Genomic DNA, 25,019 nt, shown 5'->3' with positions numbered 1-25,019 from the left:
GTCTAAAGCTATATGGCAATAGCCAAAGTCCATTTTAAGCTCTTTTTATTATTTCTTGGCTTTTATTTTGAAAAAATCCTAAACAAAGGCTTTTATTTTGAAAGCACAACATGCTCTGTGGTATTGAGATAACCCTCAACTAAAAGCTTAAGTTTAGTCTTAGTCTTAGTCTAAGCTTAAGTTTAGTCTTAGTCTCAAAGTCTATACTATAATATGTGAGCGGCATGTTTATAGATGATTGTGTTTTTGAGAAAACAGCGTTCATGCATGGTTAGTGAAAAACTACAATTTTTTAGTCACTGAAATAAGGCCAAAAAACACATACACAACACCGGTTCACAAGACTTTTAAGAAATGCATCTTGTAGTGTAACGTGTTTGCTTCAGAATGATGTGAAAGTCATCTTGTTCACTCACAGAAAACAATACACTGTTTTAAATTTTCTAAGACACTTTTTGTTTAGAAAGGGCATATGCAGGAAGGTGTGTCTGATCATGAATAGTCATGTGATTTACCTAAGACAAAGACCCGCACAAAGACCCGCATAATGACCCTTTCAGCTCAGCGCGAGGCGAGATCAGATTAGCTGTAATGAGGTGAGACAGGAGAAAACTTACCGCTCCTTAATTTCATACGAATTAAATAAAAAGTGATGATTTGTTTTTTGACTTGAATTGTTTCATTTAAAAGAAGACATTTCAAGCTTTCTAGCCATATATTTCTTATTTTTATGAGGCAAGTATTTGCTGAGATTCTGGTTGTTTTATTTATGTGTCTGTGGAGAGAGATGACAGAGACAGAGAAGACAGAGAGCGCACCTGTCTGCTTTCTTCATTTAACAAAAGCACAGCATTTTGTTATTATGAGGGTATACAACTAAAACTAGACTCTTTACAGATTCAAATGATATATTGTTCTTATCTGTACAATCAAAACTGACGAAGCAATTTAAGTTTGTTTCGGCATTATCAGGAGAAGATGCCACAAAATGAGCCAGCGCGTTCGTCGACCTCTGAGGGTTAAAGTCGGTATTTGAGTGTTCATTATACTTCAGAAAGGTGCAGTCACTTGCCCTAATTAGACAGTCGTGGCCTAATGGATAGGGAGTCAGAATTGTAACCCAAATGTTGTGGGTTCAAGTCTCAGGACTGGCAGGAATTGTCATTGGGGTGGAATGAATAGTCAGCACTCTGTCCACCTTCAATACCATGACTGAGGTGAAATCCTTGAGCAAGGCACTGGACCCCCAGTTGCCCCCTGGGCACCACTGCTCCAGGTGTGTATTCACTGCTGTGTGTGTGTGTGTGTGTGTACTATGGGATGGGTTAAATGCAGAGCACAAATTCTGAGTATGGGTAACCATACTTGGCTACACAAGTCACTTTCACTTTAAATAACTAACTGCAGACTCTTATTGTGAATTTGTTGTCACATCCTGCTTGGAGATGACAAAATGGCCCACACTGAGAATGGTCCCCATGTGTAACAGCAGTGGACATTAGGCAGCCAGTCAGTCTAATTACCAACCACAGGCAGCTGTGGTCTCTGCTAATGCTGTGTGAGCTGTTGCTATGGTGACCTGAGCCCAGAGTGGGAGGCGGAGTGACAGTGACTCAGCCTATCAAAATAATTCCTTCACTAACAGACCCAGGAGGCTTCAACAAAGAGACTGATCCATTTTTTGTGAAGATATTCGGCTTGCTGCAGAGTTAAAAACAGCCTTCATTTGTGTTTTTCACCAGAACACTGAACACTGTCTTAAACTGTGATTAATGAAAAATCGTAACAGATATTAAAAAGCTGAATACAACACTAATAGATTAATGCCTTTAGAGCAGTTTAAAGGTTAAGGCTGAAAGAGGACAAAGTTGAAGAGGATTTGCACATTCTCTCCATTCATTTCAATGGGACAAAAAATCTGAAAGAAGCTGAATATCCTAAGAAAATATAAAAAAAATACAAGCAGAAATGTCCTTAAAAAGCTGTACATTTTGACATTTGAATGGTCTTTCTAGCACAAAGTATGTGGAAGCAGTTAGTAACTGAAAAAACTGTGAAATAAAAAAAAAAACTATAATGTGCATTTCCTGAGGTGTAATTGCTGAAAGCACGCTCTTATTGCCACTTGCAATACATATGGACCACTTCAGAAGCTGGAGCATGTGACACATTGTCAGGCACCAACTATCCTAATTATAAAGAACTGCTACATGCCCACATGATGGTGCTGTAACAGTTGTAAAACGTGATTAAAAATTTCAAAACCCTGGCGTCAACCTGTCTCGAATTCCCAATCTACTGCATCCCAGACAAGCACCTTAACAAGTGAACTACAATAGGTGGGCTGTGAAGCGAGCTGTTCATACCGTATAAGAACAATGAACATGCTAACTAGCAAGGACGCTATATGCTAACGCGACACCAACTCGCAATTTAATCAGCAAATACTGTCATGTGTGGATGGAAAGAGGAATGGAGTAGGAGTTATCCTGAAGGAGGAGTTTGCTAAGAATGTTCTGGAGGTGAAGAGTGTCAGATAGGGTGATGAGTCTGAAGCTGGAAGTTGAAGGTGTGATGTTGAATGTTGTCAGTGGTTATGCCCCACAGGTAGGATGTGAGTTAGAAGAGGAGGAATTCTGGAGGGAGATGGATGAGGTGATTCAGGGTATCCCTAGTGGTGAGAGAGTGGTGATTGGGGCAGACTTCAACGGACATGTTGGTGAGGGAAACAGAGGTGACGAGGAAGTGATGGGTAAGTTTGGTATGCAGGACAGGAATGCAGAAGGACTGATGGTCTGATGCAAAAAGGATGGAAATGGCTGTAGTGAACACATTTTTCCAGAAAAGGGAGGAGCATAGAGTGACATATAAGAGTGGAGGCAGGAGCACACAAGCTGATTACATCTTGTGCAGACGTTCCAACCTGAAAGAGATCAGTGACTGCAAAGTAGTGGCTGGGGAGAGTGTAGCCAGACAGCATAGGATGGTGGTGTGTAGGATGACTCTGGTGGTGAGGAAGATGAAGAGGACAAGGGCAGAGCAGAGGACCAAGTGGTGGAAGTTGAAAAAGGAAGAGTGTTGTGTGGCTTTCAGGGAGGAGCTGAAACAGGCTCTGGGAGGTCAGGAGGTTCTTCCAGATGACTGGACAGCTACAGCTAAAGTGATCAGAGAGACAGGTAGGAGGGTACTTGGTGTGTCATCTGGAAAGAGGAAAGCAGATAAGGAGACTTGGTGGTGGAATGAAGAAGTTCAGGAGTGTGTCAAGAGGAAAAGGTTAGCTAAGAAGAAGTGGGACACTGAGAGGACAGAAGAGAACAGACAGGAGTACAGGGAGATGCAGCGTAGGGTGAAGGTAGAGGTGGCAAAGGCCAAACAAAGGGCGTATGAGGATTTGTATGATAGGTTGGACACTAAGGAGGGAGAGGTGGATTTGTACAGGTTGGTGTACAAGTTTTGTACAAGTGTGATGGAAAGATGGAAGGAATACTTTGAAGAGTTGATGAATGAGGAAAATGTTAGAGAGCACAGAGTAGAAGAGGTGACTGTTGTGGAGCAGGAAGTAGCAAAGATCAGTAAGGATGAAGTTAGGAAGGCGTTGAAGAGGATGAAGAATGGAAAGGCAGTCGGTCCTAACGACATACCTGTGGAGGTATGGAAGTGTTTAGGAGAGGTGGCAGTAGAGTTTTTGACTGGGCTACTTAACAAGATCTTGGAGAGTGAGAGGATGCCTGAGGAATGGAGGAGAAGTGTACTGGTGCCCATCTTTACAAAGAACAAGTGAGACGTGCAGAGTTGTGGAAACTACAGAGGAATAAAGCCGATGAGTCACACAATGAAGTTATGGGAAAGAGTAGTGGAGGCTAGGCTGAAGTCAGAAGTGAGCATTTGTGAGCAGAATTATGGTTTCATGCCAAGAAAGAGAACCACAGATGCAATATTTGCTTTGAGAATGCTGATGGAGAAGTACAGAGAAGGCCAGAAGGAGCTGCATTGGGTCTTTGTAGATTTGGAAAAAGCGTATGACAGGGTGCCGAGAGAGGAGCTGTGGTTTTGTATGAGGAAGTCTGGAGTGGCAGAGAAGTATGTTTGAGCGTTGCAGGACATGTATGAGAGCTGTAAGACAGTGGTGAGGTGTTCTGCAGGGGTGACAGAGGAGTTCAAGGTGGAGGTGGGACTGCACCAAGGATCGGCTTTGAGCCCCTTCTTGTTTGCTGTGGTGATGGACAGGCTGACAGATGAGGTTAGACAGGAATCTCCGTGGACCATGATGTTTGCAGATGACACTGTCATCTATAGTGAGAGCAGGGAGCAGGTGGAGGAAAATCTAGAGAGGTAGAGGTTTGCTCTGGAAAGGAGAGGAATGAAGGTTAGCCGCTGTAAAACAGAGTACATGTGTGTAAATGAGAGGGACTCAAGTAGAACGGTGAGGTTACAGGGAGTAGAGGTGAAGAAGGTGGAGGATTTTAAGTACCTAGTGTCAACAGTCCAGAGCAACGGAGAGTGTGGAAAAGAAGTGAAGTTAGATGTTATGTTATGTTATGTTAGATGTTCTGGAGAAAAAGCCAGGGAAGCCATATTGAGATGGTTTGGACATGTTCAGAAGAGGGACAGTGAATACATTGTTAAAAGGATGCTGAGGTTAGAGCTGCCAGGAAGGAGGCCTAGAGGAAGACCAAAGAGGAGGTTCTTGGACGTAGTGAAGGAGGACATGAGGATAGTTGGTGTGGGTGAGGAGGATACAGAGGACAGTGTTGAATGGAGGCGGATGATTCGCTGTGGCGACCCCTGAAGGGAGCAGCCGAAAGGAAAAGAAGAAGCACAACCCTGACAGATTAAAGATATAAAGGCATTTTAAAATTTAGTCTCTAGCGACATGTATGCCAGAGATATATGCTCATGGAAATATACCTGTTTCAGTAAAATCAGATAATTTCTCCCATTTATTTGAATGGGAATTTTTTAATTCTAAAAAAATTTATATAAAATCACAGAAATGAGATACAAACATGTAAAGTAATAGCACGCATATGCACAACATGCTTAACATCTTACAGTTGGAACCATGTTTCTAGCTGTAAGCGTGTAGGAGGAGAAGCGTGTCAAAGAGGAAAATAGAATAATAAAGAAATAACGAAGAACATATTTTAGGATTGCTTGTTGCACAGCAAACCTAACAATTATAATCTTTACAATAAAAAAACTCCTTTTGCATGTATTTAATGTGACATTTTCTACATGGATAAATAGCTTGAGTGCATTATTACTTTATCCTTGGTATTTACACTGTGACAACATTTTGAATCTATGTCCACCCTGTTTCTATTAAGATATGTCTGACAGCTGCAGTTTGACAGTAGTACCCAGTAAGTCACTCGGTCACCCCCTGCAACAGTTTGAGCATTAAATGCTTTGCCATGGGGCACATCATAACTAAATGAGAGTGCATTGATGGTACTTCAAGGTTTAGCACAGTACTAATCAGCAATCTAGCATATAGTATACTGTATTGGATTACATGTTACACACATGTTCTCGTGTGACTAAGCGCTTTGATAAATGTTTCATTACCTTCAACATAAAGTAAAGAAAATGGAGCTTGTCATGTCTTTTTATTAAGATAAGACCAATTCTTTGTTACCTTTTCATTCACAACACTCTTTCCATCCCAGGCCCAGCCCCGCTTTGTGAAGTAATTAACAGTGGCAAACTCAATCAAAGCGGAGAAGACGAAGGCATAGCAGACAGCGATGAACCAGTCCATGGCAGTGGCATAGGCAACTTTGGGAAGGGAGTTTCTTGCACTTATACTCAGTGTTGTCATTGTGAGAACAGTGGTTACACCTGAGAATACAAAAAACAGCTCATGAGGTTCATAAGATGGGACTGTTTTTATATAATAATACACACATTCAGATGTAATAATTGTGATACTGCAATGTAGCAGGCAGAAGTGTTGTATATTTGAAAAGTTAAATTAACTGAAATTAAATTAAATCAAAATAACCAATCATTGTGCTGTAGAATGGGACCACTATTAACCTACTCCACCTTAAACCCACCGACCCTCAGTAATGTGGTAACTGTTTAGCAGGTTTGGTTAAAATAAAAAACACAGTCTCTTCTCCACTCCTGTACCAGTTTTTTTTCTCTCAGCTAACCAGTCTCAGGTCACTGTAATTAGTTCCACTCGGCTTACAAAGAAGACCAGCACTAAATTTTTCCAGTTGGACTGAAAAAAAGCACTGAAGCCTGCAGAAATATCTGCTCATTATCCCTCTTCATCCTATTTTCTCTTACACTCACTATTCATCATTGTCAGCTTTCAACACTTCACTGTATTCATCCACTGTGCTGCCAAAGGCTTGGGTGATTCCATGTGCCCGTGTGTGTGTTGAGGTCAAACATTTATCACACTGGATCTAAATTATATTAGTGACATTGGTAATTTGGGTATTTCAATAAGATACAGGTTTATTGCCTGTTTAAAATTTAGTCATACACTTACCAAACACAGTTCTAGCTGGCACTGATTCTCTATTCAACCAGAAAGACACTTGGGAAAGAATAACTGTCATGATGCATGGGAGGTACGTCTGGATGACAAAGTAGCCAATCTTCCTCTTCAGATGGAAATGAGCTGTCATCACTGTATATTCACCTGTGGAGACAATAATCAGAGTTAATTTAAAGTGCAGCCACTGCAGCTGATTCTACTACTAGTGATAATTTGGCATTTGAGTACTTTTGATTACCTAATACATTTAATGAATATACAGATATAGGATCTCTGCTTTGTAGGTGTAACACACCACCCTCTAAATAGTAAGTGTGAGTATGTGACGACATAAAGTCATTTAACATTCCCTCACTCTTCACCTGTGCAGAAAACAGACTTTTAGACAGTACTACACTCATTTAGGATTGCACTTCCATAACACGTCTCACAATGGAGAAAAAAAAAAAAAAGATAGAGCAGAACCAGAGATGATATCTTCCTTTTCAACACATGGTTCCTACATTAGCCATTATGCAACTCCACCACAGACAGACAGTCTGATGTGTTATGCTAGTGTAACCTTGAGCCAGCAGCTCAAGACTTACAGTCTTCAGATCCAGCTGACACTGACAATGGTACTGACATCAGTATAGGCAATTTAACTTTTACATTGAATAATAATATTTTAATTGGGGCAAGAACAATAAAAAATGTCCATGATTTTGTTTTCATAAAAATCAATTAGCTGAAAATGTCTTGTGAATCTTAGTGTTATTACATTAGCATGAGCTGTATATGGGTTTGTTAGAATTACTGGCTAAATTATCCCCTTAAACTTTTTCACATGATAATTCATAGGTTTCCTCTGGATTTCTTGTTTTATCAAGCACAAGACTCATGATTGTTTATTTGATTTAAAATAGTAGTACCATGATGCATGACAGTCTACTTCAGTTGTTAATAGTACATATTTGATATAATTACATATCCCTACAGAGAAAAATGATTTCCTAACCACTACGCAAAGCCTAAGAGCTGACAGCCAAACAGTACCAATGCTGTAGTAGGAGGCAAGCCTTCCAAATGGGAGATGTCTCAAGGAGAAGCCAAGATTAGACATGAGAAGGAAAAGATGTGTTACCCATGGCAACAGAACAGACAAACACAGCTCGTTTTCTGAGATTCAGAAATGAAAGCCCTCATACACACTGCCGTTTGGCAAGGGGAAAGTCCTTTTCAGCAGTGGGGAGGAGGGAAAGAAGGGTGTCCATTCCAAGAAATCATCCTTAAAGATTGTTTTATTCCCTCATTTCTTTATAGCATTGCAGCTGTGTACCCTATTCCTAGCTGTTAGGTGAGTACTAATTCTCTCACCATATACATGCACACACACTCGGTCAGGCACTGAAATTAAAAGGGATTGAGTGCATACTCTTTACCCTATGGAGCTCTATTTCTTCTGTAATTTAATTTACAAGTCAGCCCTGATGCCTGTGTTTGGAATGGGGGAGGAGGCTGTACAGACTGGAAATCCACTGACTGTAGCTAAATTTCCAGAGGAGCCTTTACTGAGAGGGAAGACAGCAATTACTGCATGAAGATGGCAATCACGTCGTGCAGGAAACAAGGTTTCCTTCTAACAGCACAGCAATACCTACCTCCTTCAAGACATGCTGTTTGGTGTCAGTTGTCCGACAGAGGGCACAGGCTTACACCAGACAGCAGGCTTTGCAAATGGAGACTTCATGGGAATTTATATTGCAGAGCTGCTGTATTCAGTGCCGTGGCACTTTGTTTTATGTTTTCACAATTTTCTTTATCGTAAATAGTTCCTGTGATGTACTATAATGTTCTATAAGCAACACTAATTAAACCGAATGCTAAGGGTTATCTGCATATACATCCATTGATTGAAAGGCTACAGTAAAACAGAACTACAGCGAGTTAGCCTTGCACGTCCGTGAAGTAAAAGATAAGAGATATCCAGATGTTTTGTCCTAAGCGTGGATACAAAAACACTGGATACTACACTCGAAAAGTGCCTATTGTTTGACATCACCGCCCAGTGAAATACATAAGCTCTATACTGTAGAATTCAAACTCACTGCTTTTCTATTCTGGTTTAATTTATAGCATCTAAAGCCACAGTGAGATTACCTTGATCACATCCTCAGGGCCATTTCTCAGAATTTAAAGAGCTCCTTAAGAGAGACCAAAGGCATTATACAACTGTTGTCACAGGCTGAATAGTAAAACCCACAACAACCATATCACTTTACAAAACCTGTAGCTTTCCCCTCTAAAATATCTGCTAGCATATAAACAGCAACCAGTGAACAACTGCCAACATGACTTCAAATGAACACCAAATATTACTCTGTATCTGCTAATGAGTAAAAAGGTATCTCATTACTAACCCAAAAATCGGATTAGCATTATAATCCAGTGGTAATTCTCATAACTTCGGCACCCAGTGGCCACTTTTAGGGTCACACAGTAACTTCGTTCAATGCTAATATAAAAAATATCAGCATCATGCAGGATTAACTAGTGAGGTACAATATAAAGGGACATTCGTGGGACATTCAAACAGTTATACAAAATATTCATAAACACATGACAACACTCGCATGTAAACAGGTTGCTCATAGAAATAATCTTCAACTTTCACTCTCGAAGGACTGTTTCTGGATTCAGCAGGCATCTGTTTTCTGTGAAAAACCCACTGTTAGGTACCTGCTCAGAAATAGTCAACAGAGAGATATAATTAGCTGCAACTAGTTGCTGTATATTGTGGAGCATTTATCAACTAAAGTGCCAGAGTCGCCAGAAGTGCCAAGAAACAACTACAAATGAGAATGTTAATGTTATTCTGTCTCTGCTGGATGTTCAAAAACAACTTTTTGCTAACAAATTAGGAATACCAACCTAAAAGATGCAAACTGTGTTTACAGCTTGCTCGTTGCCTTCATGTCACCAAAAATCATCTACTGAAGATTTTAAGAACAGAATTTACCTAAAGTATAATCAGTATACAATTACTTCATTAATATTATACAAATGACTACAATCTAGTACTACAGTAGCACTGTATATTATATAAAGTGCATCCAGGTAAATATTACTGCATTCCATTTTGTGTAGTCAGGGTTTTTTATATGGGTACTTACACAGAAATACTCTTAACAGCAAACAAAAACAAGTAAGACTTATGGAAATTGCTATTAAGTGCTTTATAGTAACAAGCTGAGCGTGACGGTTGGACAAAAAGAAGGTATAGTGTGTTGATATGTTCACAGGCTTATGCAATATGTCTTCCCCTGTGAAGCCAGACAGTACGTTCATGCGTATCAAATGACCTAGTTTGCAAGTATGCAACCACTGACACAATAGTAATGAATCATTAATTTAAAGTCATCCAATCAGATAATGCAGAGTGACTAGTTAAAGAGAAAGAGCCACTGGCAGGCAGGCTACTTTTGCCCGAGGCATCATACTACACTTAACCTAAATAGGAACATGCAGTCCATGGAAGGATAATCTTATTTAGTCAAAATTCAACAGTGAACCGTCTTGATAATTAAATGCAGTGGAAATCTGTACTGGGTATTGATACATATATGGAGTACTGGTGAAGTACTTGTCTCAAGGATGCAGGAGCGTCTGTTTTTCTGTGGTAGATGTAGTTTGTACATATAACTGAGAATGTATCTGCTGTAGAAAGACAAAACATTTTAGCAATTCTAACCCATTTACATTGACTAAATTATACTGAGTGCATCCATCCTTTATCTACACACATGGACAAAATTGTTGGTACCCTTCCATTAAAGAAAGAAAATCCCACAATGGTCACTGAAATAACTTGAAACTGACAAAAGTAAAAATAAATAAATAAATAAAATTAAATAAAAAATACTGAAAATGAACGAATGAAAATCAGACATTGATTTTAAATTGTGGTTTAAAAGAAGCATTAAAAAAAAAAAAAAAAAACTAATGAAACTGGCCTGGACAAAAATGATGGTACCCCTAGAAAAGACTGAAAATATTTTTGACCATAGAGACATGTTAAACTAGCACGTTTCTTAAAACTTTTAATCAATCAGTCTGTCTAAAGGGTGAAAAGTAAAGGTCTGTTGAACCAAAATTCAAAAACTCTGATTTATTAGGTCATTTTTTTATCACAGTGTGATGGACAGGTCACCAGTCCATCACAAGGCCACATAGAGACAAACAACCTCACACACTCACACTTACTCCTATGGGCAATTTAGAGTCACCAATCAACCTGACATACATGTTTTTGGACTGTGGGAGGGAACCAGAGTACCTGGAGAAAACCCACACAAGCACAGGGAGAACATGCAAACTCCACACAGAAAGGCCCCCAGCCAGGTTTCGGACCAGAAATGTTCTTGCTGTGAGGCAACAGTGCTAACCATTAAACCACCATTCTGTCTACATAGGAGATTTTACAACAAAAGTAATGATTTTGTCACGTTTGGTGACAAGTAAGTAGGGTCAAACACCAAAGTATAGTGCAGAATGAACTTTGGATTTATTTCTGTTCTTTTACAATCAACCAAAACAAACCAAGGAAAGAGTCTCTAGCTTTCTTCTTTGTACATCAGACTACTCATCCTACAGGATTCTTGACATGAGTAGCCAAAGGGAGGAAACAGTGGGGAAAACCAGGCAGGTTGAAATGTGTCTTAATCAGGGTCTTGGAATGAAGAGGAATAGGCGAGTCTTCATCTCTCTACACGGGGAGAATGAAATCACCCGGAGGCAGGGAGAATAAGGACCTGGAAGTGATCCAGGTATATTTTCCTGGTGAAACACAAATATTTATTTCTTCTTGTCTTAACAGCAGGACGGACAGGGATCTTGGAGGAGAGCGTCTTAGAATCTCTCTTCTGAAGTGGTGAAGTTTATAACTGTCAACAAGGAGGCAGAGAGAAAAACAAACCGGGAAGCCACAGTACCTTGAAAGATAAATCCCCTTGTTGCTTGAGATAATTCCTATGGTGGAATTTTCCACTCCAGGTCTCCTCCTCTCTTGGGTCCAGTGTTGAATTCGGCTGAGCGATGAGGAAGATCGGAATTCTGCAGTATCACCTCTTAGAAAGCCCACGGCATCAGAGAAATCACAGAACCTACCGCCGGCCAGGAGACTTGAAAGAACCGAGTCACTCACCACTGAATGGCAGGCATCTGAAGGGGGTCAAAAGCATTATGTCAGGTAATTTATAGCAATCTTACTAACACTGTAGCTGATCCTCGACTACACGGATGATAGATGATGGACTGGTGCAGGTCTCAGGTTCAGCGTTGTCTTTAATCTTGTGCAGGTAAATTGAATTAATGAGTGCACACCGCCCTTCTTCTCTCTCATCACATGTGGAGACATCTACAGGCAGAGGGAGAGCACCTGTACACCAATTAGTGAGAGAAAGGAAGTGAAGTCCTCTCAGACAGCATTCAGCATTGACAGTACCCCCCCCCCCCTCTCAAATCATAGTATTGGGAAGTTTGAGCTTAACAGCTGTTGGATTTATCATTTTAATGATGGGAAACTGACCGATGAACCTAGGAGATAATTTCTTGGAGTCTGTGCATAATGGAATGTTAGAGGTGGACAACCAAACCTTCTGACCAATGGAATACCGTGCTACTGGTCTTCTGCAACGATTTGCCTTATTCTCGGTCCTCGTGTTGTTGTGGGTTAAGAACTCTCTAGTGTCTATCCAGACTTTACAACAGAATCTCATAAAATCCTGGACAGCCATTGACTCCAACTCTCTCTCCCTGGCAGGAAACTGCCTAGGGAAACCTGGAAGGAAGATAGACCAGTAGCTGAGGATAGGAGAGAGTTGTGAGCATATTCGACCCAGGCTATTTCCGAACTCCAGGTGTCAGGGTTTGACTCGCAGACACACCTTAAGGCCGTTTTCAGTTCCTGGTTCATGCGCTCTGTCGGCCTGTTAGATTGTGGTGAAATCTAGAGGACAGGCTCACCTATTCTCCTAATGACTTACACAAGGACCTCCACACTGCCAGAGTGAACTGGGGACCACGGTCCGAGACAATGTCCCAAGGGATGCCATGATGTCAGAACACATGTTGAACCATAAGTTCAGCTGTCTCAGTTGCTCTAGGTATCTGGGGAAGTGGTATAAGGTGGCTTGCTTCGTAAAAACGATCAATAACCATGACACAATACAGGTGTTTCCCTTGGATGGCGGTAGTCCTTCCACAAAGTCCATAGCAATGTGTGACCAGGGACAGTGCAGCACTGGTATTGGGTGTAGCAGACCTGTGGGTAACTGATGAGAGGGTTTGTTGTGGGCAAATCTGACATGCATTTATATATTCCTTTACAACGAAATTTCTGCATGGCCACCAAAAATGCCTTTTTAACAAAAACAGAGTGTGACTGATACCAGGGTGACAGGTAAACTTGCTCTCATGGGCCCATTTGATCACAGTTGATTGGGCGTTTGACAGCACATACCTCTTGCACAATGGACCATTACTGGGAACAGGTTCCTGTTGTGATCTGTCCTGGAGTACTTTCTCAATTTCCCAGGTAAGAGTCCCAATGATGTAGGTTTGCGGCATTCTACTGGTCGCTTCTGTTTCAGGTTCCTCTGAGTAGTGGAGTCGGGAAAGAGCATCCGGTTTAATGCTCCTAAACCCTGGATGGTAGCATAAGAGGAAACTGAATCAGGAGAAAAACCGAGAAAGACCGTCGGGCCTGCTAAGAATTTAAACGTTTGGCTGTTTTAATAAATTTCAAATTCTTATGGTCGGTATAGATGATGAATTGGTGTTCTGCACCCTCCAACCAATGTTGCCACTCCTCCAGAGCGAGCTTCACAGCCAAGAGTTCCCGAATGCCGATGTCATAGTTCTGTTCCGAAGCAGAGAGCTTCCTGAAAAATTAAGCACATGGGTGGATCTTTCGCGTGTCTGGAACTCTTTGAGAGAGAACAGCATCTACACCACCATCCGAAGCATCAACCTCAATGATAAATTGTTGAGTGGTGTTTGGTTGAATTAACACCGAAGCCGAGGTGAATCTGTCCTTTAGTTCTTGAAATGTGCTTTCCGCCTCAGAGGTCCATGTGAAAGCAGGACTTGGAGATGAGTTGAGTGAGCGGAACCACAATCTTGGAGTAGTTCTTAATGAATCTCCTGTAGAAGTTTGCAAAACCAAGGAAACAGAGTTGTTTGTGGGATGTGGGAACTGGCCATTCAGTTACAGCTTTGATTTTGTCTGGATCCAATTGGAAACCCCCCCACCCCCGGTGAATGATGTGACCAAGAAAAGATACTGTGGGGACGTGAAAATCGCACTTGTCGGCCATTATGAAAAGCTTGTTCTCCAACAATCGCTGTAGAACCATTCGGACATGATGATAGTGTTCTTCAAGGGGGGCAGAAAAAAAACTGAATTTCATCCAGCTATACAAATACAAAGTAATTTATGAAATCCCTAAGAACATCATTGATGAGAGCCTGAACAACCGCAGGGGCATTAGTGAGTTCAAAATTCATGACCGAGTATTCAAAAGGGGTGTGTTTTCCATTCAACCCCCTCCCGAATTTTGATTAAGTGGTAAACGTTTCTGAGGTCAAGCTTTGACAAAATCTTTGCTCCTTGGATAAGTTTGAAGGCAGAGGAAAGTAGAGGCAGTGGATATTTGTTCTTTATAGTTATAGCGTTTAATCCTCAAAAATCTATGCATGGACGCAATGAGCCGTCCTTCTTAGAAACAAAAACAAAAAAAAAATCTGGCTGTGACTGGGGAGGAGAATGGGCGGATAATGCCGTAAGGAATCTTTGATATAAGTCTCCATGGCTTCTCTTTCAGGTTTGGAGAGGTGATAGAGTTGGGAGGAAGGTTATGTGGCCCTAGGATGAAGATCTTTGCACAATCATATGGACGGTGTGGAGGCAGTGATAGATCTTAGGCTCTCTCCCCTTCTGAAGTGGTGCACTTTATAACCATCAATAAGGAGGCAGAGAGAAAAACAAACCAGGAAGCCACAGTACCTAGAAAGATAAATCTTGAGATAATTCCTATGGTGGAATTTTCCACCATAGCGTTGAATTCGGCTGAGCGATGAGGAAGATCAGAACCCGAAGTCTGCAGTATCACCTCGTAGAAAGCCCACGGCATAGTAGCGGCGTAACTAATGCCTCCTCACAACATTCGTATGCGGGGAGATTACCAGGGAGATGCTGAAGAGGAATCCAGACTGGGGGTGAGAACTTCAGGAAAGTTCCAGAGAACAGGATCGAGGTGGTCTGGGTGACTCATGGGCTTGGAAAGAAGCGTAGCTGGACGGCAATCCCAGAAACAGGAGGAACGTCAGAGAAATCACAGAACCTACCTACCTACGGTCAGGAGACTTGAAAGAACCGAGTCTCTCACCACCGAATGGCAGGCATGTGAAGGGGGTCAAAAGTGTTATGTCAGGTAATTCATAGCAATCTTAGTAACACTTTCTGTAGCTGGTTCATCCACTACATGGGCGGTAGATTACGGACTGGAGCTGGTCTCAGGTGCAGGTAAATTGAATTATTGAGTGCACACCCCCTTTTTCCCCCTCATCACACGTGCAGGCATCTACAGGCAGAGGCAGAGCACCTGTACATCAATTAGTGAGAGAAGGGGAGTGACGTCCTCTCAGACTGAATGCTGTCTGAGAGGGTTATGACAGATTTAGTCTATACATTCTAGATGTTTCACCACTCTTTAGAAACAGTACTATATAACACACATTTTTATATTACGCTTTCACCCACACTAGCCTAAAATACATACAAACTTCAGCATAAAAAGTTCCAAGAATGAAAACTGGAGCAGCTTGTGAGGAAAGAAGGACTCGCTGTACATGCTCAGACACATAAGGAAGACATCCAAAAACTCAGCAATCCTTTGCAAACCACCCACTCCATCCTCAATTTTACAGTTAAAGTGTGGAAGCTGTAATCCTAAGGTCAATATCCTCTACCAGATACAAACTTCTCAAACTAATTTTTAAAAAGAAAAATTAAACCAAATTTTTGTATCTATTTACCTGAATTTTCCTTCAGGGATCAATACATTTTTTCTCATTTCATCTCATAATTCACATTTTTGAAAGAAACTCCCATCCGTAGTTTTGCATCTTGTAGCATATTTATACTGCAAATTTTAGGTTCTTTACATTAGGGAAAACAATTATTTCTAGACTGTTATTTGGATTAAATCAAGCTTAAGATCAAGCTTGCTACAACTCAAACCACTTTAGAAAATATCATTACAGCCATGTCAGGTAGGAACAGAATCTGAAGAACCTCTCCAGTGGTTTTCCCCTACAAAACTCCTTTTATTCATGCAGTATTTCTCATAAAAAAAGTGATAAATACAAAAATGTATCCACCTTCAGAGAAATCTATATACTATCCCTGTAATCATAACCCCTCCTATTTATCTCATGACCTTTGGAAGAGCCCCACCCCACAGGTTGTGCTGAATCACAGCTGAAGTCTTTGAACCTTTCTCTTTACAGCTTGCTTGTGACTTCTGTTTTGAAAAGTGCTGCATAAGTACTTTATTATTAGTTTATGCTTATGTTGCCATGGCAACAATGTATGTTGCCATGGCAACATGCACTGCAATAAATTGTGTGCCTGTTGAAGTTGGCTCATCTGTCTGGTGTAATTTGAGGTCCTTCGAGGTTCAGTCACAAGTCCTCGGTTATTCTGACTCATTAAATTATTACTATTATCTATAAAAATGACAGAACATCAGTGATAAACTGTGTTTAGCAGCATTGTCCACCTCTGCAGTTACCATCTACACCTGTTACAACTGACTGCACTGATGTGGTGGCCTATTTAAAGACCATCACATGCACATTCACTCTGTAGGCTGAGGTACTATTTCTACTGCTCCACTCCATGCGGCTTCCACCTTCAGTTCTGCTCAGTTTGTACACCCCCTGAAGGGCATTTATTTCTAAGTTAATAACCACAGGGATTATTTACAATGGTCCCTGGATGTTATTTATCACTGTGCTTCGCTTCTATTGCCACAGCAGGGAGCCTTACAGAGGAGAAACCCATACTTCAGAGACAACTAAAGATGAACAGTTAATAGCACAAGGTAGATGAAAAATTCCTTCTGTTACAAAGGAAAGATGTGTCCTATTTCAAACCTGTTATAAACCTCAAATGACCCTTTCAAACGCATCTTTAATCTAGACTTGTTTTCCAGATACTTATTTCCAGTTATCCCAAGGTTTTGGCATTTCTTCTTCATACACACTTTCAGAAGAAATACTGTTTCACAAATAAATAATTATCATTACTATAATGTAATATAGAGCGTATTAAACCTACACTTGTTCGTTCTTGTCTGCCATCTTGGACTTCTGGAGAAGTTGCCAATCCATCATTCAATGTATAATCGATCACAAAGCAGCATTTACTGACAGACACGTCCATGAGGCCCATGTCTTTAGCACACTTCACAATCAGTTTTTGATCTCATATGTCAAACTATTTCCCCTTATTGGACAGAAATAAAGTGTGGTAAATACATATATTTTGTCTGGATTAGAGCATAGCTCTGTAAAGCAAGGCTTTACACATCACCAAATTTAAGTGTTTTAGCTAAACTAAACCTGTTCTAGTTTAGAAAGTTACTAAGCCTTTACAGGAAAACATCTTGATGGCCCCTTCAATTACTGTTACTACGTCTACGGCGCTTTCTGTTAGGGTATACACACCCAATTCTTAATACCAGTGACAGATTTAGCATTTAAAATTCATAGTAACTTGCAAACAATGTGTCCTTGTTGCACACTAAAGCAGGCTTCTACATGGATACCAGAGTTTTGTTGCTAAGAACTATATAAAGTTAAGGTTAATTTGACAATGTTAAACTTGTATAATGCTGCTTAATTACTCAATTTACATTCCCAGACAAGCACAACAATCTGATTAAAACATCAGCAGATAAGCTTTTTGTCAAGATTACTCACCGGGAAAAAGAAGTTTAAGTTTGAACTTAGAAAAGGTGCGGAATCAAGACGAATGGGTTTTACAATGTTTTATTTTAAAGAACAAAGTAAAATGCTGGAAAAACAAAAAAAGTGAAAATCACCAACTTCTGGTCCACAAAACAAGTTTTATCCTCAAGGTTCAAATTGGAACAATCAGGCCCTCAGCAATTCAAATATGTCCATGTAAGTCAAATCAAGTTAGGTTCTCATATAGCAAATATTGCCTTTAACAATCAAGTTCTGCCTTAAAAAAAAAAAACAATGCTCTCAGTTAACAGGTTTTAGCCTTTGAAAAACATGTAAGAGTGGTATCCAAGTTTGGCCAAGAGTCAAGTTTGGCCATTCGGAAACCAGACTTGGCTTTAGAGTATCCAAGATTCAAGAATTGAGTGGTCGAGATTCAAATAATGCTTCAAGTGATCGAGGTTCAATGAATACACCATACTCCTCCACCTGAGGCAGGATCCTCAGAACTCAAGTCAGGCAGGACTAGAGGGTGAGTATTGTCTGATAGCATCCACAATCTAGCAAAGACTTGTGGCTGCAGTTCTGCTTTTAAGCAGCCAGTCACAGGTGCAGCAGATTCAGGTAATTACTAGGTATGGAAACAAGTCCAGGTGAAACTAATCAAAGTAATTAAAACAAGCTACCAGCACCACACTAAAGGAGCACAGCAAATGAACTGTCAAAATTAAAGCTTGTGGCAGGAAGTTCACAATCCAGAATCCTAATGCTTTTTAGCTATTTTTTTTAGCAAACAGAGCATATTTTTGGATAACAAGTTTGGCTGAATTTGCTGGAGACTCTAAATCCAAAGCTGGCAATGTTAGTTTAAACTCTCTTCAGCCTCTCCAGTTTTAACTCCAGCCACCAGACATATGGGAACACAATTAAGCTAGTTAGCCAGGGATGCTAATGCTTGCTTCTTCGGCTGTGCTCTTTAAGCCTCTGTTCTAAAACTCTACCAGAGTTTTGCCCTGTCCACTAATGAGTTTGTTCCTGAATCATTTATTAATGTTTCCTGCAGGTCCTTTTGAGTGAATGCAATACATGCTGACTTATTCACATTCTGGGCCCAGATCATAGATTTTCTTTCATTTCATGCATCACTGCACTTTTGTGAGAAATTCATGTGTCTTATGATGCCAACAAAAGACACTGAAATCAATGGAGAACACAGCAGCTGTTCCTTTCACCTGCTGCTCCTTTGTTAGTGTGTCTGACAGCAACAACAGACAGATGTGCTTCCTTATGTTTAGCTTTAAACAGAATTTATGGACAGAATTTCTAGGCGCAGCCAAGGGCTAGAGGGAGTCCAGTTCAGGGACCACAGGATTTCATCTCTGCTTTTTGCAGATGATGTTGTCCTTTTGGCTCCATCGAGCCAGGACCTTCAGCTGGGGAGGTGTTCTGGGCATGTCCCACCGGGAGGAGACCCCGGGGAAGACCCAGGACACACCGGAGGGACTATGTCACTCGGCTGGCCTGGGAACCACTTGGTGTCCCCCCAGACGAGCTGGAGGAAGTGTCCAGGGAAAAGGAAGTCTGGGCGTCCCTGCTTAGGCTACTGCCCCCACGACTCAGACCCGGATAAGCGAAAGAAGATGGATGGATAGATGGATGGATCTATTTAAAAGCACTCCATTTGAGTGCTTGCCCATCTTTGATTTCTAAAGGAGAGAGTCAGTTGCAGCAGCAGATTATCTCTCATGCTGCTTTTAGCTCTCCTGGACATGCTAAATGCAGATTAACAAAATACAGAACAAAATTTTAGTACTTGGCGGGTCTTCTAACATCTTGCACACCAACTCGCAAGTTACGATCGTCTCATCATCATCTCTTAGTTGTTCCCAAAACACGGCTGCGATCTAGGGATGATAGGGCATTCTCAATCATGCTCCTGTGGAATTCTGTCCCAGCTGACATTAAGGATGGTAGTTCCCTAGCTGTTTTTAAAACCTCTCTTAAAACATTCTTCTTTACAAATGCTTTTTGTTACTAGTTTTTATTGTTTTTATTGTATTGTCTTTTCTTGTCTTCTCTGTGATTTTTAATTTTCTCTTTCATGTGCTTTTTATTATGTAATATTTTATGTACAGCGCTTTGAGAAAGCTTCTTTTAAAGGTGCTTTACAATTAAAATGTATCATTATTATTATTATGTATCATTATATTATTCATTATCATTATTACTATGCTATTCAATAGTCCATTTGGGTTCCCTTCAGACTGTAGTTACAGCTCAGTACGTCCCTACTCACCTACTGGAACCTACTGGAAGGTTCAGTAAGTCATTATCATCCCACAGATCTTCATTGTGTTCATTACGTACATTAAGTTTAAGCACAACAACTAGTTGGTTATATTTAGGCATTAAAACATGTTGGTTAGGTTTAGGCAGTAAAACGTCTCAGTTTATGTTTATTTATTTGACACAAACATGAACATTGCTACAACAATAAAAAAGTGCAACCTATGCTATGTTCCTAAGCCATATAGCTAAAAGCTAATTTGCGGACCTTGTCCCTGGTAAGGACAAGGACAACAGTACATTACATTGATGAATCAAACAGTAGTTAACAATGAACCAAAGACACAAAACATTAAAACATGCAAACAGTAAAACAGTCAAGTAACCTAGATGTGTCAGTAAAAACAGCTGTTTCGTAGTTTTGATGTGCTCACCGAGATCGTGCTCTGAGCAAAGGAGGTTCTACAGAAAGGCAACTTACAGTCTCCACCTGTGTCTGCTTTATTCTGTGACTTTCTCCGCCCCCTTGTTTCTCTCCCTCTGTGTGTGTGTGTGTGTATATGTCCACCTTAGGCAATTTGGTGATTAGTTACACCTGATCCTGATTAGGCAACTGGGGAATAAAGTATTTATACCAGCTCTCCACTTCACCTAGTTGCTGGGATTGTATTGTGATCTGACTGTTCCCTGAGTGTCTCAATTGGTGAGTTGGCTTAACGGCTATTCCACAGAATGACAGTAAAATTAACACATACTTTGCTAATAATTAATTTGCATAATTAAACAATTAAACAACTTAAACATTTAATTAAACAATTCACTTCAAACCAGAGCACCGAAAAAAGTGTAAATATGGTAATTTTCCAAGCTTTAGAGGACGGGGGTCAGGAGGAGGTGGAGGAATTGTGAACTGTATTGTATGTAAACCTCCACAAAGGCTTACCTGTACTTGACTTGATAGTTTCTTGCCCAACTGTTTGTCCAAGCAGGTCATACTGGTTCAGGCGGGAACTTTCTCCTTCTACCACCACAGAGTCGGAGGCATTTCGAGTCCAAGCATAAGTCACTTCTGAGATGGTGTAGGCATCTAAATAAAAGAGAGAAGAGGACAACCCATAGAGGATTCATTTGGAGTAGATGCAGCTATTGATGATCTTTGGAGAAATTATTTCAAAGTAAAAGAAAAGCTACACTACACTGTGTTTGGTGTTGGAAAAGGATACTGAAGTTTGGATACTCAGTGGTTGAAGATGTAAACTTTCAAGCTTCAACAAGCACTCAATTTGCCCTTTTCAGTCACAGCATACAGTGAACATAATTGGAAATCTTGTTTGCTATATAAAATACATTTTTTTAATATGTTTTATTATTTAAATATTTTGGTAATCTTATTATGCTACAGATTGTTGTGACAGGGCAGTAAATAAGCAGAGACTAATGTGAAACACTGTAAGTCACCACATAATGCACTTAAAGTAAGCCTGCCATCTAATTAAGTCAAGGCATTTCAGACATGACCCTCAATAATGTAGGCTATATTAATAAATCAATATATTAGTAGCTTGAAGCAAAATGTGTTCATCCAAATGTAAGTAAGCCATGGCAATAAAACTGTGATTAAAACAGATTTAATTTCACAAAATAAAAATATTTGGATGAGTTTAGAGTCTTTTTTCCCCATATTTCCAAGGGACATTTCCACACATTTTTTTTTTTTTGCCAGTTCTTATCTGTTTAATTGTTGATGGAAATTTTGTTATTGTGTATGGCCAAACTGAGCCATGCATTCCAGCTTCACTCAGTTCTTAGACTGCTCTCTTGCCAAAGAACCAGTGAGAAGTTAAAAAAAAAAAAGAAAAAGAAAATAGCACTTTTCTTAAAGCTCTCTCAGGCACTAGCATCAGAGTTACTCACAGCTGCCAAATTTTAGTGGACAGGAATGAAAGTCCATGGGGAAATCCTCCAGATGCATTGGGCACTCTGCATGCACAGTTAACCTGCATCCAATTCACAGAAAATTAAGGAGACTTTGCAAATGCATGAAAAGTAAAGAGCACAGATTAGGCAAGGTCTCAAAAACAAATTAAAAAAAAAACTCACAAGCCTCATGCATTACTCAAGACACTTCTCATCTGTAATGCCTTGAAAAAAATAAGTCATATTAACTATAATCAGCAGAGCAAAACAAAGAAGGTACTGCTGAGTCCAGCAGAAATCATTATACTGTATGTGTTATTTCAAATATCGTTCAACCACTGTAAAATATCTTTCAGTGTGTTATCTTTCGAACTGATGTTCTTGAAAAGCATGTTAACAAAAGGACGCTATGTTGTATAAAACCAGATGCAAGAACAATACATTTGTAGAAATGGTGATCTCTGTCACTACAGGACATAATTCTGTAAGGCAGTTACATGCTTTAGTAAGCTGTGTTTTCTGTCCATGTCTGTCCTTTCAAAGAAAAAGTTTGATATTTGGAAATTATGCTTATTTGTTTTACTGATGAGCTGAAAACTGATACCATTCTCATGTCTGTATAATAAACATGTGGCTAGAGCCAGCAGCTGGTTAACACTGTTTAGTTTAAGTGCTGGAAACAGGGGGATATAGTGGTTCTGACCAAAGGCAACTACTGTACAGCATTTCTAAGCCTCACAAATCAACACATAAGTTGTTTTAATAAATAGACAGACAGACAGATAGACAGACAGATAGACAGATAGATGGATGGATACTTTATTTATCCCCCATGGGGGAAATTCAGATTGTCCAGCAGCTCTTATATTTACTTTAACATAGAGATGTCACTATAAAATATAATAAACAGACACAGTCAATAACATATAACATGAATAACAAATCAACAATCTATATAAATGTAAATAATATAATATAATATATAAAAACTGAACTGTATAGGGTTTTATTGGGTTTATATGTTGGACTATTGCTACCAATCTGCTGGCAGTAGCTTCATTTTGTACATGAGGAAGGTGTCAGTCTTCTCAGCTAATGCTCAGTAACAAAGCAAATAAGTTTTTCTTTAGATGCACTTTTGTGACTTTACCTCATGGTATACAGCAGTGTCCCATCATCTTTGATCCTCAACAGTTTATTAGGCATGGTCATGTTATGAGCCACAGACTTCTTCCCATTGTGGAAGAATGTGTCCGGAGTCCAGATTTTACTTGCCATCAGGTTGTTGAGGGGCAAAATATTCATTGGTCCATGAAATTTCAACCTCTCGTCTTTCCAGCTTTGCCGGAAAAAAACATCTATGGTGTACTCCTGTAGACAGAGGAGATGAGTAGATGAAACTGTAGAGCTAAAGAGATTTTGATTCTGTCGTTTTTAATGGTTCAGCTTTCCTATGTATCAGATCAGTCCTGTTCGTCTTCAAAACTTATGAAGTAAAATACAGGCACCTTTCCACTGCTATGCTTTATGGGAGCCTACAAGAAGCAGTTCTTTACAACTGACTTCACCTGCCACTTCAAAACCTGCTTTCAGCTTTCTCCGTTTGTCAAAGCTCCATCGAGGTGAGGTCCACATATCTGTGTTCCCTGCAGCTCTCTGAGCTGGTGTTTTCCTAGGCTGGCACTGAGGCCAAGACAACCCCTTGACCTACAATACTCCGTTGTCAAAAGAAACCACACACAAGAAAGGATTTAGAGCAGAAAGTGCTGCACTGTGAAATTTGTGTACATGTGAGACGTGTGTGTGTGCACTATGTACACAAAGTGAGATAAATTCCTCCAGAGAGTTTTTTTTTTTTTTTGTAAAGCCTCTGACATTTAGATCTTGGGACACTGAAACTGTCCACTGAAACCAAGACTGATGCAATTCTTTTCAGATATATCAACTCTCACATTAATAAAGTTGTCCCTAATTCAATTTAGATCTTGTTTTACAGGTTTTGGACATTTTTACCATTGGTTATCACTGGGTTTTACCCACAAGCCATGAAATCTGAGAACACTGCAAGATAACTGCAACAAATCTGACAAGGCCGGAAATACACTACATCAATGTGTATTTTCATTAGTGAAATACACTAAATTAAGTATAAGTATAGTTAGTTAAACACATATAGGTGGTCTGTAAACTTGTTTTGACCAGTTTTTAAAGATATATGGCTTCAGATGGAAGAAATGGACTTGATGGATCACAGAAAGGCCAGAGAGATCAGAAAATGCTGAGAGACAGATACTCTTTCCTATTTATCTGACAATATGACATATAAAATGTCACCTGTCTTGTGCCCCACTGACTTTATTTTAAGACATTTTAGTTGAGATCTTAGAATTTAATTACCTTTAAGTATAGTGCCGTTATTATTATTACAATGAGAAGTGAGCACCAGAAATAAAGAAATGCGCCCCATGTTGTTTATGCTTTAAACTGTTTTTTTTTTTTAATCCTGGTGTCACCACACACACACACACAGACCAGCAAGTAGACAGCTTTTTGGGCTGTGGTTTTAAACATACCTCTGTCATCTTTGTTTGGCCAGTGCTCTTACAACAAATACATTTTGTTTTTTCTTCTACTGTTTTCTTACATGTCTCATTTATTTGAATCCTATAAAGCAAACACCTTAGCAATCAATTGAATTACACTTCAGTAGAAGAATCAATCAGTCAGAGGAGAATATTTCATATCTTTCACATTTTTATGACTGAAATAAATCATGTATTTTGTATTTTGACTTGTGTCCTATTATGCCATACCATATGTTTATTTTACACACAAATAATTAATATGATCAATTTCCAAATTTTAGCATGCATTGAATTATTTTATCCACTGATTTAACAGATGTTTCTGGCGATAAGCTGTAATTAACTCAGTTAACTCTGCCAGTGAAGGAGATGGTGTTTTCCTGTCGGCTGTCTGTCCGTCAAGATATTTTTAAAAGGCAACATCAGAAAAAATTTGTCCAGACCTTAGTAGGCAGATCAACCTTAGGGTAGTGATCTGTGATTCCCGCCGTAAGATCTTTTTTTGTTTTTAGTCTTAACAGTCTTATTCGGTCCCTGAGGCCACCCATAAGTGGTGACTTGTGTTCTGTGCCTTCAAGGTACTTCAAGGCCACTGCATTGAACTCAGCATCATAACTATGAAATTAATATATCAATCACTTGGAAAATGGGACTTCAATAAGAGAAGAGATGTTGATGATATGATGAGACGGTGGATGCTTGTTTCA

General features: G+C 39.8%; 1 protein-coding gene across 1 annotated transcript in view; it reads right to left on the bottom strand.

The window, feature by feature from the left end:
• The window catches only part of gabra2b (gamma-aminobutyric acid type A receptor subunit alpha2b), a 34,094-nt gene that overhangs the window by 1,305 nt on the left and 7,770 nt on the right, over positions 1-25,019 (bottom strand). Inside the window, exons 4-8 of the mRNA XM_026330179.1 lie at positions 22,878-23,098; positions 21,725-21,807; positions 20,754-20,897; positions 6,506-6,658; positions 5,639-5,841 (exon numbers count right to left, since the gene is read on the bottom strand). Coding sequence (XP_026185964.1) covers positions 5,639-5,841; positions 6,506-6,658; positions 20,754-20,897; positions 21,725-21,807; positions 22,878-23,098 — 804 coding nt within the window. The remainder of the gene's footprint in view (positions 1-5,638; positions 5,842-6,505; positions 6,659-20,753; positions 20,898-21,724; positions 21,808-22,877; positions 23,099-25,019) is intronic.

This window comes from Mastacembelus armatus, chromosome 10 (genome assembly GCF_900324485.2).
Source record: "Mastacembelus armatus chromosome 10, fMasArm1.2, whole genome shotgun sequence".
Lineage (NCBI taxonomy): Eukaryota > Metazoa > Chordata > Actinopteri > Synbranchiformes > Mastacembelidae > Mastacembelus > Mastacembelus armatus.
Note: the sequence above shows the minus strand (reverse complement) of the source record. Positions and strands in the feature narration are given on the sequence as shown.